We start from the raw sequence: 13,195 nt of genomic DNA on the forward strand, positions 1-13,195 counted from the left end.
CCAGGCTAGAACCCCCCGCAACCGTGCAGGCAGGGCCAAGAGCCCCCCCAGACACCCCGCTCCTCCGCGTGGTGCCGCGGGGTTGGGGACACCCCCTTTGCTGGGGTGGCCCTGCCACCTCCTGGCCGGCCTGGGGACTGCGTTGGGGGGGGGGGTTGCGACATGGCCCGGGGACACCCCTGCAAGCGGCTCCGGGACACGCAGCCCCACGGGGGATGGGGACAGGACCGTGACTGCAGCACTCTGTGCTCCTCACCCGGCTCACCTGCTCTGGGGCTCTCCTTCCTCCTCCTCTTCGCGATGGAACGGCAGCATGTGCCATGACCCCAGGTACCACCAGACATTGTCATTGGGTGTCACTGAGCGTCACCAGGTACCACCAGATACCGTCAGCCATCACCAGGTGCCACTAGACAACACTGGGTACCAGATGACTTGGCAGGGATGTGTGACCGGGGGCAGCATCCTGGAGAAGGACCCTCCACAGGCACAGCCCACCAGGGTTTTGCCCTGCAGCCTGCAAACCTGCTCTCAAATTTGGGTACACAAGCCTGTCCCAGCTTCAGTACCTGCAGGGTCCTGCCCTGGGGCTTTTCCCATGCTCCTGGTTCAAGGGGCTCATCCTGGTCAGATTTGAGCTGGAGATCACCGACCTGCGGCAGGTCAGACCCGTTTCCCTCGCTCCAGCCATGGCTACATCTCAACTCTCTTCTCTACCAGGTCCTCCAGAGCAGGCCGGCCAGTTAAAAGGCTCCAAAACAGGTTTTTTTACACTTAAAACAGGAGAAAACCAGCCCAACAGCTCTCTCCTCCCAGACTACCCCAGCATTTGGCTGGTTAGAGGACAACAGCCCCTTATAACTCCAAAGTTTTATTTTATCCCCTCCCGTGCAGAAGACATCAAGTGCCACAAGTTTTTCCACGCCAAAACACACTCCCACCCATGCCGCCTCCAAGCCAAACCGCAGCAGAACCCCCCGAGGAAGGACAACTTAAATACACTCGCTTAAAAATCAAAATACCCACCCGGCCCTCACCAGTGCTGTGCTGAACGGGGGGGCGTATAAATACAGTGCAATAATTACATATATTTTGCAATGACACAATTCAAAGCCGTATCCAGCCCCATGTCCTGGGGTTTGTCCCGTGCTGCATCCCAAGCCCATCACCGCGAGTGATGCTCCCAGTCACCAGCTGATAGCATCCCTCCTCCCAGTGTGCTCCAGTGTGGATATCCCCAGCACCAGTAGCTCCAAATCCCTCCTCCCAGTACACTCCAGTTTGGATATCCCCAGCACCAGTGGCTCCGAGAGGCTGTGTGGGGCTGGTACAGGCTGGGGGAGAGGGGCCCCCTCTCCATGGCCTGGCCAGGGATTTGCCAGAGCCGCTGACTTTGCAGGTACAGCACCCACATATGAGCTTCACCCCCTTGTCACCCAAAGGTGACTTCAGCTTTGCCACCTGATTATTTTTTTTAAGGATATTCCACCCATGGCAGCGGGAAACACTGCTCGAAACAACCCATTGTGACCCCGAAGAACCAGTGTGGGGTTACAGTGGGGATCCCAGTGCTGGAACAGGACCTGGCTGCATCCTTCCCAAGGACTTAAACCTCCCAGAGCCCAGTGAGGTGACAAACACAGCCCGCAGGTGACAACCAACCCAGGAGAGCGAGGAGAAGCCACCCGAGGTGGCTGACACCAGACCCCCCACCACCACCTGCCAAAAACCCAGCGCTCCTTGACCCACCCCACGCACTCTAGCCGCCCCACAGAGGCCCCACACGCTCAGGACACGAGTGACCAGAGGGAACAAAGACAACGGGGAGTGGCGGGGGGTCAGTGCTTCAGCAGGTCACCCAGGTCATATGCCTCAAAGAGGTCGGTGATGCCCTCACCCTCCAGCCCCCAGAGATAGTCGTCCTGTTCCAGGGGGGGTGAGAAGGTGATGAAGGGTCCTGAGTCCAGGTGGGAGGGGGGACAGGGCAGCTGGTCCTCTGTCTGCTGCAGGAGGTGGTGGGGGGAGCCCAGGAGCCCGGATTCCACCTCCAACAGCGAGCCAGCCCCCCCCGGCACAGCGAGAGGCAGAGATGGGGGTGAAGAGGGGGTTCCCGTGCCCCCCCAGCTCTGGGAGGTGGGGTGGGGTGGGTGTGGGGCTGGCCCAGGGTTGTTTAGTAGGCAAGGGGATGTGGTGTGGTCCCGTGGGGAGGTGACAGCGGAGGGGACGCAGTGGTCCTTGGTGGGGCTGTCCTCCAGGATCTCCTCCGGGCAGAGATAAACTTCGATGGGGCCATTGGTGCTCTTGAGGTGGAGCTGGAGGTTGTCCTGGGGGGGGCAGAGCAAAGTTTAGGGGTCACCCAGACAGGCACCCGTATCCCACCCCATTGTCCCCAGCCCATGCGGGGTCCATTGCAACCCCTAAAGAACCCGCTCAGGGTCAAAACGATCCCTTGGAGACACCCCAAAACCACGCTCGTGTGACAGACGGTGCAGACGCAGCAGCACCTGCCGCACCCCCAGCCCCGACCCTGCTGCAAGGGGCGAGCAGCTCCCACCCCACACACCTCGCTGAGGTCCGGCACCTCCATTTGCATCTCGGGAGGGGCCTTCACAACGATCACCGTCTGCTCCTGGAAGCTGCTGATGGCGCGGAGGTCCTGGTAGGTGACATATGCCAGCGTGGACGGGGACAGTATAGGAAAAAGAGGGACTGTGAGCAGGACAGCTCCACCCTCCCACCCCAGGGGAAGCCAGCTGGAGGAGAAGGGGCTCAGAGGGGTCCCTGTCCTTTGTCCCCAGGACCCTGTCCTCCCTCCCCCTGTCCCCAGCAAGGATATCTCTGATTGGCTTTGTCACCAGCCAGCTGCCGCAGCTGCAGGGCACAGTCCTGCAGAAGCTGGTCCAGCGTCCTCTCCGTCCTGGCCAGCTCGGCCAGCTCCTCCCGCAGCGCCTGCTGCTTCGCCGTCACCGCCGCGTCCTCAAAGATCCCCGTCCCCCTGCCAGTGGAGATGGCACCTGAGTGACAGCATGTCCCCCAGCCACCTGTCCCCATGTCCCTCCCCCTCAGCATCACTCACATCCACTGGATGTTGTTCTTGGACTTCTTGCGGATGAGCTGGATGCCCTCCAGCACGTTGGTGATGTCGTAGATGCGTCGTTTCTGGACCTCCAGCACCTCGGCCGCGCGGTTGAGATCCACGACGCCGTCAGGGGACTCGTTCAGCAAACGGATGAATTTCTTGGTGAGAAGCCCCAGCGAGGTGTCGTAGCGAGTCTTCTCACCGGGAGACTTGGGGGCTGTGGGAAAACGAGATGTACCCCATCGTCTCCTTAGCATGGGACAGGGGATGGAGGTGACACAGGGCTGGACATGCTGGGGACATTAAACACTGTACAGTCCTTAACCTGATGGAAAAATAACCCTCCCAGGGAGTTTTCTGCCATTGTGATGATTTGAGAGCAGCAGCATGGAGGGGTTGGGGAATGGGCACTGCTCCCACTGTGCCACCTCGGGTCACTTTGGGTGGTGCTAGAAGGAACATCGTAGCACTCTAAGAGGGGACATCAATGGGGTCTGTCCCTCTCCCAGCCCCCCCACCCCATCACTTACTCCTGGGGCTGGGGACCTGCGCCAGCGTCCTGCCCTTCCCCTTGGGCGTGCGGAATTCGAGGCCCTCCAGGTCCAGCTTCCTCTTGGCCTGGAGCAGGAGAGAAAACCCCATTTCAGGGCTGAGCCAGACCCCTCCGAGTCCCCTGGACCCCCACTCAGGGCATCATCCAAGCCCAGGATGGGGGGAACTCGCAAGAGACTCATCCGGTTGCAAAACCGCTTTTGGGAAGGGCTCCTGCAGCACCCGGCAGGGAGAGCATGGGGGGTGCTGACACCCCCCATGGTTTCCTGCCCACTTGTGCTGCAGCCCCCCAGCTCCCCGGCTCTGCAGGGAACCCCCCTGGGATTTCCCCTCGTCTCCAGCTCCTGGCAGCTCCTCGGGGCTGAGCTCTGAAAACGCTGTGGCTCCGGGTCAGATCCTCACGCTCCCCCCGTTGGGGTGCAGGATTTAACCCCCCCGCTTCACCACCATCAGAGGACGAGGGCACCCAGCTGCCACCAGCACACCTGGCTCCGGCCTGGCCCAGCCCCCCCGGGACCCACAGGTCCCCCAGACACGTGCACCCAGCTGGAGTGAAACCAGGATGAGGTGGGGGTGCTGGGTCCTGGGAGCGGGGACACCTTCCCACACACATACCGTTCCATCACCAGGGCAAACGGGTCCTTGAAATCACCCCTAAGGGACCCCCCCGCAGCATCACTCGGGAACAAAAGACCCAGGGAAGCAGGGGATGCAGCAGAGCAGATGCAGAGAGAAGCTGGGGGGTGTCACCAAACCATCCCACTAATGGACACAGATTCCCCAGGACCCCACCACAACCCCAAATATGAACAAGGGGACTTGGGGGAGGGGGACGCTTTGGTTCAGCACCAGAAAGCAACCCCAAAAGCCCATCCCGCCCCCCCCAGCCCCATTACCTGCTCCCAGACCGGGCTGTCCCACAGGGTCCCCCCCAGCACATCCCGCATGGTGCCCGGCTCAGCACAGCTCCCACAGCAGCTCCCTGGGGAGCGCACCCCGCTTTGCAGGGCAGGGCTGGGCAGCGTTCCCACCCGAGGGGGCCGGCGGGAGAGGCGCCGGGGGCTGTTTTCCGCCCCCCCAGGGAGCCAGGCAGGTCCCGAGCTCCTGTGGGAATCTGTTCCCTCCCTCCCTTCCCCGAGCAGGTTTTCCCCAGCGAATGCGCCTCCATCCCCAGCCCCCGCACCCCCGGATGTGCCCCCGAGCTGCCGGCACCCCAACGGTTAATGCCGAGCGCATGGGAAACACCTGCCCCGGATCAGACCCCAACGCATCTGCCAGCGCGATTTGGGACGGGGCGGGGGGGGGACACGATATCATATGGGGCCCCCCTGCTGCTGGCAGCCAAACCCTTGGTTCTCTGAACACCAAGGGCTGTGGCCACCCGTGTGTCCCCATCGCTAACGTAAGGGGGTCAGCTGCACCCATCTGCCCAGGCTATGAGGAAACTGAGGCACAGGAGCAACACAGGGCAGGTCCTGGTGTCCCCAGCTGACCTCTCAGAGCCACAGCCACCGAGGTGGTGTCCCCTACCTGTGTGCCGGGGGCGGGACTAAGGGGGTCCCTGCGGCTCCCCCACATGCAGTTCGGGGTGGGGGGAGCTCAGTGGGCTCAGGCAGGGGCAGGACCCCACAGCACCGGGACACACGAGCGAGGGACAATGGACAAGGGGGTCCCTCCTGTGTCCCAGCTGCTGCCCCCCCAGCCAGGCAGGATTAGGCACACAACAGCTGAGCAGAGCACAGCAAGGGGTTCCCAGCACCCTGCCAGGACTCGGGGGGGGCACAGAACGAACTACAGCAGACAGGGGGGCAGGTACCAAACCCCAAGATCCCCCCAGGGCACTGCGGGACCCCCCCACGCTGCACACCAGCCCTGCTTCTCAGGATGGAGGGACCAGCAGCTACACCCCGATATGATTCTGAGGGTGGGAAAGGAGGCTTGACCCCCCCCGGGTGAGAGCAGGAGCCTGCTGGGGGGGTGAGGAAGCCAGGGGGGTGCAGGCTGGGCCCCCCGCCAGCTCTGCCTGCCAAGCAGCCCTGGGCCCAGCCCTGGCGCCAGAGGCTACACCCTGCGCCCAGCCCAAGCATCAGAGCAGCCCTTTCCCCCGGGGGGGCCGCGGCAGCTCCTCCTGCCAACGTTTCCTTTCAACAGCACCCGCTGCCTTCCCCGGGCTTGCCCGGGCTCTGCCCGGCCCTTCTGGCCCCCCTGCCCCCCCGTGCCAGCCCAACATCCCCACCCCAGGGTGTGGGAACGCGGCGCCCGGGGTTGGGCACCCAGAGCTGGCAGGGGGGCCACAGGACACCCCGGCATTGTGTCACCACACTGGGGATGCTGCTCATGCCAAGGAGCCTCTGGATCAGGCTCCCCCAGCTGCTCCCTCCCTGTCTTTGGGGTGGCTGATGGCTAGGGGGGTACAGAGGGATGCAGAACCCCAAGATTTGGGGGCTTTCAGCCCCACCCTGGGCAGGGGAGGGAGGGTGACCCCAGCCCTAGTCCCAGGATGGGGAGACCCCCCTGTGTGGGGAAGAAAGGCTGGACCCCCACCCTGGGTACCATTCAAGATGCAGCATCTCCATCCGCTCCACCAGCCCCATCCCAGCATGGACAGAGCGGGGGGACTGGCCAGAGACCTTCCCCAGGGACGGCTGTAAGGCTTGAGCCAGAAAAAGCCCCCCAAGGGCAACAGGACAGCCACCACCATCCCACCCATCCCAATCCCCCCAGGCCCTGCACCCCAAAACATCTCCCCTCCCGCCCACGCAGAAAAACCCTGGATGGGATCAAAGTGGGACAGGATCGCCCTGGGTCACCCCAGCAGCAAGCGCGGTGCTGCTGAGCGGTTCTCCCACCAGGGAAGGGCCTCAGCCCAGCACCCATGGGGGCTGCCACCCTCTTGCTTCCCCGGGTGCTCTTTGCAGGGGCGGCTCAGCCCTGCCAGCTCACGATGAAATCGCGGCGGACTCTGAACGTCCTTGTCCTGGCACGGAGGTGGCAGGGAGAGCCGGGACCCGCCGCGGACACATCGCACTCCCAGGGCTCCTTCGCAACCTCGAGCCCCTGTAAGAGATCCCAAGGCCCCTACAGATCCCATATAGCCAAGGAGCAGGGTGAATACTCAGGATGGGACTGGCACGAGCTAAAGCTATTCTGAAAATTGCATTTTAATGGTGGGAAACTCATTTACCTGCTCCAGGACCACAAAATGAGAGACTAAGAGAAATCTGAGACTTTTTCGGACCATGGGAGACAACTCATCCCGCTTTCCCGTGCCCGGACACGGGGTGATGGGCTCCCTCCAGCTGGACCAGGTGAACCCCGGATCGTTTATAGGGCACAAATCCAGCAAAGCAGGTGGGAGCGGCTGCAATTGCCCTGGTTGGGAATCGGGAGGAAACGCTCATTATCTGATTGCCCCGGATCTGCACACAAAGGTTGTGCCCATAAACGGGGTGGGGGATGGGGGGGGAGCACTAGATGCCACTGTCACAGGTTGGAAATGGGATCTCCAGCAGCAGGAATCAGATCACGACGGGGAGAGAGGAGAATGTCACGTTGCAAGCCACCAAGGGGGATGTAGGAGCTCTTCATGTCCCCAAGTGTCACATGAGCCCCTCTCAACCCCATTCAGGGGACAGTCATGGGCAGGAGCCCCCCCATCATCTCCTGGCATGGGTGATGATGATGATGCCAAAGAGACCATTAGCCCAAAAACCTCTTGTCCCCAAGTGTTACTTGAGGACACCCACTTCATGTCCCCAGATGTCACACAAGTCCCCCAAGACCCCATTCAGGGAGTAGTTGTGGGCAGGAGCACCCTGAGCATCTCCTGGCTGGAGCCTGGTGTGGGTGATGATGATGATGGTGATGATGATGCCAAAGAGGTCGTTAACCCAAACCCAGCTCCGCAGTGATGCACAGAAACGGGACTGTGAGTTTGGGGGGCGCTTTAGTGGGGGGGACAGCAACATGGGTCTCTCCCCACACAACAGCCCCCAGCCAAGCAGGATTTGGCATCTCACACGTGTCAGAGACAAAGAGGCCAGGAAGGAGACAGGTGGCTCTGGAGCCCCCAGGACGGGGATGGCAACGGCCCCAGCAGCCCTGCAGCCACAGCACTGTGGGGGGGAGCAAAGCCACCCCCTGTCCCCCAGCCACGGCGATGTCCCCAGCTGGCACCGAGTGTCAGAGACTGGGGAGAGGAGGGGGAATCAATAAATAAATCAAGCCTTGAAAAAACTCAGTGGAAGTTGGAGGGGTCTGGGATCCCTCCCAGGACCCGGGGAGAACAGAGGCCCACAGTGAGGGCTGGACACGCGCCCGGGCTGGGGCGAGCAGGAATTAAATGCCAGCTGCCAGCGGGTCCAACCAGCCGGGGGCTCTGCAGGGGCCCTCCAGGAGCAGAATGGGGGTGGGCAGAACCACCCACGCACCCCAATGCTGGGCATGGGGCCAGCGCCCGGCCTGAGCCTCAGTTTCCCCCTTTAGGGGCAGCTGGGCTCTGCAATGCAGCCCTGACCACAGGGCTGGGGGACAGGGACACAGCCAAGACAGCAACTCCCTCCCCGTGCCGACCCGCAGAGCTCCCAGCATCAGTGCCTGGGGTGTCCATGGAGGAAGGGGATTGCTTCAAATTCACACCCCCCACCAACAAAAAAAAAGGCATTGCAAGCCCCACTGTAACCGCAGGCAGGAACCAAGCTTGGGCAGTGACACTGAACCACCCCTGCCCTGTGTCCCTCAGCTCCCGGGTGACAGGTCACCCCAGGGGTCGCAGCCCCAAAGTGGGGACAAGCAGCGGGCAGGGATGGTGCCCCCAGCCCTCACTTCCTTAACCTGGACAGAAGGTTTGCGAAGGGCCCGAGCACCACGGCCGGGGTTGGGGGTGTGAGCCAAAGCGCTTGCAAGGCGGACAGAGAAAGAAAGGGCCGAAAAAGGCTGAGAAGCGGAAGCCGGGAGCCAGCTCTGCAGGGGAAGGGAAGTTGAGAAATTTCTGAGCCATTTCACTGCGACTTCTGATTTCGAACCTCGCCCTCCCCCACCCCAAAGAGACATCTGAGGGGGGTGTGGACCCCAATAGAAGCTGCACATATGGAAGCGGGGGGGGTGCTGTACATCCTGAGGTCACCCACCCCCCTTGCTCCCTGCCTTGCACAGAGACCCCAGCCCCCTGTCCCACCCAAGTGATGCCCAAGGTGGGGCTGGGGTGCAGACACCTTACCGGCAGCCGTCCCGCCGATGCCGAGCGGAGGGTCCTGAGCTGGGGGCTCTGGGGGGTGCCATAGAGACCTCCGTCCCGGGGAGCGGGGACGCTGACAGCCGCTGGCGTGTAGACCTGGGTGAAGGAGCCGGCGGGCACCAGGGGGCTGCCCAGGCTGGAAACCCCCCGCTCCACGGAGCCCATCACCGACATGACCTTCTTCGGGTGGTGCTGAGGTGCGGGGGGCGGGAGGGCGGCGCCCCCCCTCCCCGGGGCGGGGGACACTCCCCTGGGGAGCCGCAGCATTGCAAAGTCCTTTCCGAGAAGCAAGGGCAGGGGGAGGGGGCAGAAGCACCCCGCGATTTTGCAACGGAAGGATGGGTCACAATCTCAGCGGTGGCATTCTTTTTTTGGGGGAGGGGGCGGTCTGCTGGGCGCTGACCCCGGCCGGTCTCCAAAACCACCGCTCCCCGGAAAAAAATGCAGAGAAGCAACACGGTGGCGGCGTCACTAAAACCGGGCGGGAAAAGCGTCTTTACCCCAGAAATCGCCCTTGTTGGGGCCGGGGCAGCTGGAGCGCAGCCCCCCCGGCCCGGTGCCCTGCGCCCGATCCCTCCCCGCCCGATCCCTCCCTCCCCGCCCGATCGCTGCTGCTTCCCCCCCCCCGCCTTTTTTTTTTTTTTAAGCGCCAAACGCCGTCCCGCGAAATTCGGATTTCCCGCGGAAGACGCAGCGCGCTGATTGGCTACTGCCGCCGCAGCCCCGCCCCCCTGCGGCAGCCAGCGGCGCCGCGCCGGGAGGGGCCTTAAAGGGACAGCGCGGAGGCGGGAGGGAGGGGCGGGGGTTGCATGCAAAGCAGGGAGCGTGGCCTATTTGGCACCACCTGCTCGGGGGTGGGGGGCGGGATCGGGACTGCGACTGATTTTTTTATTAATCATTTTATTTATTTGAGGACACGCCCCCCCGGTGGGTTCCAGTCTGGGGGGACTGTGACCCTCCCCATCCCCATTGCCCCCCCCCGCCCCCATCACCAGCTGCAGGGACCCTGAGGTGCAGGGGAGTTGCAACTATTTAGGAGACAAAACATTTTGGGGTCCCCCAGACAGAGGGTGGTCTGGCAGCAGTGTCCCCCCACCTCCCCACAGGCAGGGGCTGGGCAGGGGTCAGCGCTGGTGGGGGGGGCAGGGACCCCAGAGGGGCTCAGCGTGAGCAGATTTGGCCCCTGGTTCGCTCACACCATTTCACACAACCCACCGCACGGAGCCCCCAGTCCCAGCCATCAGCCACTCGCCACATCCTTGGGGTGCGCCAGGTCTGCCTGGCAAAGGAGGGGGGAAGGTGGGGGTACAGGACTCCCCATTTGGCCAGAGGGTATTTCAGGATGCAGCGGTGGGAGAAAGCACCAAGGCAATGGCAAATCCCTGGGTGAGGGCAACTCCAAGACTTACTGGGACCAGTAAAAGGCCCCCACAGCCACTGAGCTGAGCTCAGTTTAAACCTGCTGAGGCCACCAAGCCACAGTGGTTGGTTCTTCTCCGTCATCTGGTTCCTCTCCATCACCCGGTTCTCCTCCATCATTCTCCTCTCCACCATTCTGCTCTCCAACATGAGGCAGCTTCATCTCCAGGTCTGGGATGCAGACATTCAGCTGCAGAGACAGAATTTCTTGCAAAGAAGCCTCTTGGAAGACAGACGGACAGATGGACGGACACACATACCAGCACCGCCGCCTCTGCTGCGGGTGAGGATGGACGCCAGACCTCCAGACTCCAACCCAGCTTGGCGGGGGGGGGACAGCCAAAACTTTGCCAGGAGCCTCTGATGCTGGACAGACGTGTCCCTCCTGCTGCGCTTGGGCTTTGGGGTGGAATGAAACGCCTGGCAGCAGTAAAGCCACCGCGCGGCTGGACACCGTGTCCCTCTGCCAGCAGCACGGCTGAGTTTGGCAGCTCAACCCACCCAGACCTTCGTCTTCCTCCCTATGGGGAGAAAGCCACTGCTGTCACCATGTCAGGGCACAAAGACAATGCCATGCCTGGCAGGGCGGATAAATCAGTGTCACTTGGCTGCCTTGGGCTGGCTTCAGCTGAGTGACCCTTGGGACAAGGACATTGGAGTAAGGGTTCTGGGAAGGGCTCAGGCTGGCAGGATGTGCCCCTACCTCCTCCAGTTTGGACGAAGTGGAGATGATGTCCCCACACATCATCAATGTGACCTCGCTGGGGTAAGGACTGCCCAAGAAGATGGTCATAGAATCATTTTGGTTGGAAAAGTCCCTCAGGATCATCGAGTCAAACTGTAACCCACCCCGTCCCTGCCCCATGTCCTGAGAACCTCATGTCCGTCTGTCCAACCCTCCAGGGATGGTGACTCCAGCACTGCCCTGGGCAGCCTGTTCCAATGCCCCACAGCCCTTTGGGGAAGAAATTGTTCCTAAATCCAACCTCAGCCTCCCCTGGTGCAACTTGAGGCCGTTTCCTCTGGTTCTGTCACCTGCTACTTGGGAGAAGAGACCAACACCCTCCATGCTACAACCTCCAGATGGGTGACAGCCACCAGTTGCCACCCCCCCAACCCGAAAGAGACATCTCTCTTGGGAGGTTTTGCCTCGGTTGTGTATAACTAGGCTGATTCCACCCCGTCCACCCTATGACCAAGGCAGCAAAGAGGTTTGGAGCAGGTCCTACACGTTGAGCTCCTCACGGATCTCTTTGCACTCTGATGTTCTTGCTGCTTCCCAAGAGACACTGGACTTCATGCAAGATTTCCCCGCTCAGCTCGCCCAATTCACTGTAGGTGAGCAGGTCCTGGGAGATGTACCTGGAGACCCCGTCCCCATCACCTTTGGGCAGAGCTGGGGGTTCATGTGAACACCCCACCGTTCAGCTGAAAGGGTTAATGTAGAGGTGTCCCCATGTCCTCTCCTCCCCTGGCTGCATGCAGGAACCAACCCTTGTCATTAAACAAGCCAAGCCCAGAGTCCAGCACTATGGAGATGGAAATCCCGGCTGATGGTGGGTGCAAAGTGCAGATCTCTGCTACAACCAGCTTCAAAATCTCCACTTCCAGCCTCTCCCCCCCCACCCCAGTGACAATTTTTGTAAGAAACACTCATTTTATCAAAATACTCCTGACTTTTGGCTGCGGTGGAAGAGCCATGTAGCTCTTCACCCAGGTCATCACTACTGGGAACCACCACAGCGGGAGGAACCGGAGAACGTCCCGGTCCTTGCCGGGTTTGAACCGGAGGGGGTCCCGGTCCTTGCAGGGTTCGAACCGGAGGGGGTCCCGGTCCTTGCAGGGTGCGAACCGGAGCGGGTCCCGGTCCTTCCCGGGGGAACCGCAGCCCGGCGGTGAGCGCGGCGCTTCCCCATGTCCCCGGCAGGCGGCAGCAGCGAGCCGCGGCTGCGGAGCCCTCACCGGCCCGACCCCGGTACCGGCATCCCCGGGCACCGCAGCCGCGGGAGGCGAGGGACCGTGGGATGGGAGGTGCCGGGATGGGTGGACACGGAGAAGGAGGGACGGAGGGACAGAGGAAAGCTGGGATGAAGGGGCACCGGAGCACAGGGACAGAGGGATGGAGGAGAGATGCAGGAACAGAGGGATGGAGGGACACAAGGACAGAGCGATGGGGGGTCACAAGAGTGGAGGGACTCAGGGATGCAAAGACAGAGGGATGGAGTGATGCAGAGACAGACAGAGGGATACAGAGACACAGAGATGGAGGGACTTAGAGACAGAAGGATGCAGAGAGCAAGGGATGCAGGGAGGGAGATACCGGGACATGGAGATGGGGGGACACCGAGATGGCAATTAGGAGCCTCTGGGGTGGAGAGTGACAGAGGAAATTTGAGTGCCTCCAGGAAGGTGGGAGGGGAGGTGGGGGTTTTGTTCACGCCTTTCCCACATTGGAAATCCCAAGCGTGCCTCAGTTTCCCCACTCATTTACAGCGTGGGAACTGGAGCAGGGTGTGACATCAGCAGCATCAGCAGGGTGTCGAGGGCACTGGGAACACCCTGTGCTGGACAGGATGGGGCCAACAGGCCACATGGGCTGGCTCAGGTGCCATCCCCAGCAGAGCCCAAAACACACCAGGCACCCTGGCTCATCCCCACCTACAGAACCAGGCCGGGCTCCAGCCCCTCAGCACCATCGTGGGGGACACAGGGGAGGGCAGCTTGTACGGCTGGGAGCAAACCCACAGCACTGAGGGAGGGGGACAAGGTGCTGGGGGGGCTGTGTGTTTGGATTTGGGGTTCCACACATGTGCTTGTGTGTCCCACCTGGCTGGGTTGGGGTGTGCATGCATGTGCATTTGTGTGTGTGCACATGGGTGCCCTTGTTTAAGGGGTGCACGTGTGTATTG

The 13,195-nt window shown here is 61.9% G+C and overlaps 1 protein-coding gene across 2 annotated transcripts; it reads right to left on the reverse strand.

Annotated features, from left to right (window-relative positions):
• Positions 1–855: 855 nt before the first annotated feature.
• On the reverse strand, positions 856–9,466 carry E2F2 (E2F transcription factor 2). 2 transcript variants are annotated; one of them, XM_065041575.1, is made up of 6 exons: positions 8,850–9,466; positions 3,610–3,697; positions 3,077–3,296; positions 2,837–2,995; positions 2,564–2,678; positions 856–2,324 (listed from the first exon to the last, which is right to left on the reverse strand). In XM_065041575.1, the coding sequence occupies exons 1-6, from the start codon at positions 9,132–9,134 to the stop codon at positions 1,839–1,841; spliced, it is 1,353 nt and encodes a 450-aa protein (XP_064897647.1). In that variant the 5' UTR covers positions 9,135–9,466; the 3' UTR covers positions 856–1,838. The 2 variants fall into 2 exon arrangements, with proteins under 2 accessions (XP_064897647.1, XP_064897648.1); XM_065041576.1 differs by lacking the exon at positions 8,850–9,466 and adding an exon at positions 4,528–4,594 and having other exon boundaries at positions 1,703–2,324.
• Positions 9,467–13,195: the final 3,729 nt, after the last annotated feature.

The sequence above is a fragment of the Columba livia genome, chromosome 26, assembly GCF_036013475.1.
Source record: "Columba livia isolate bColLiv1 breed racing homer chromosome 26, bColLiv1.pat.W.v2, whole genome shotgun sequence".
Lineage (NCBI taxonomy): Eukaryota > Metazoa > Chordata > Aves > Columbiformes > Columbidae > Columba > Columba livia.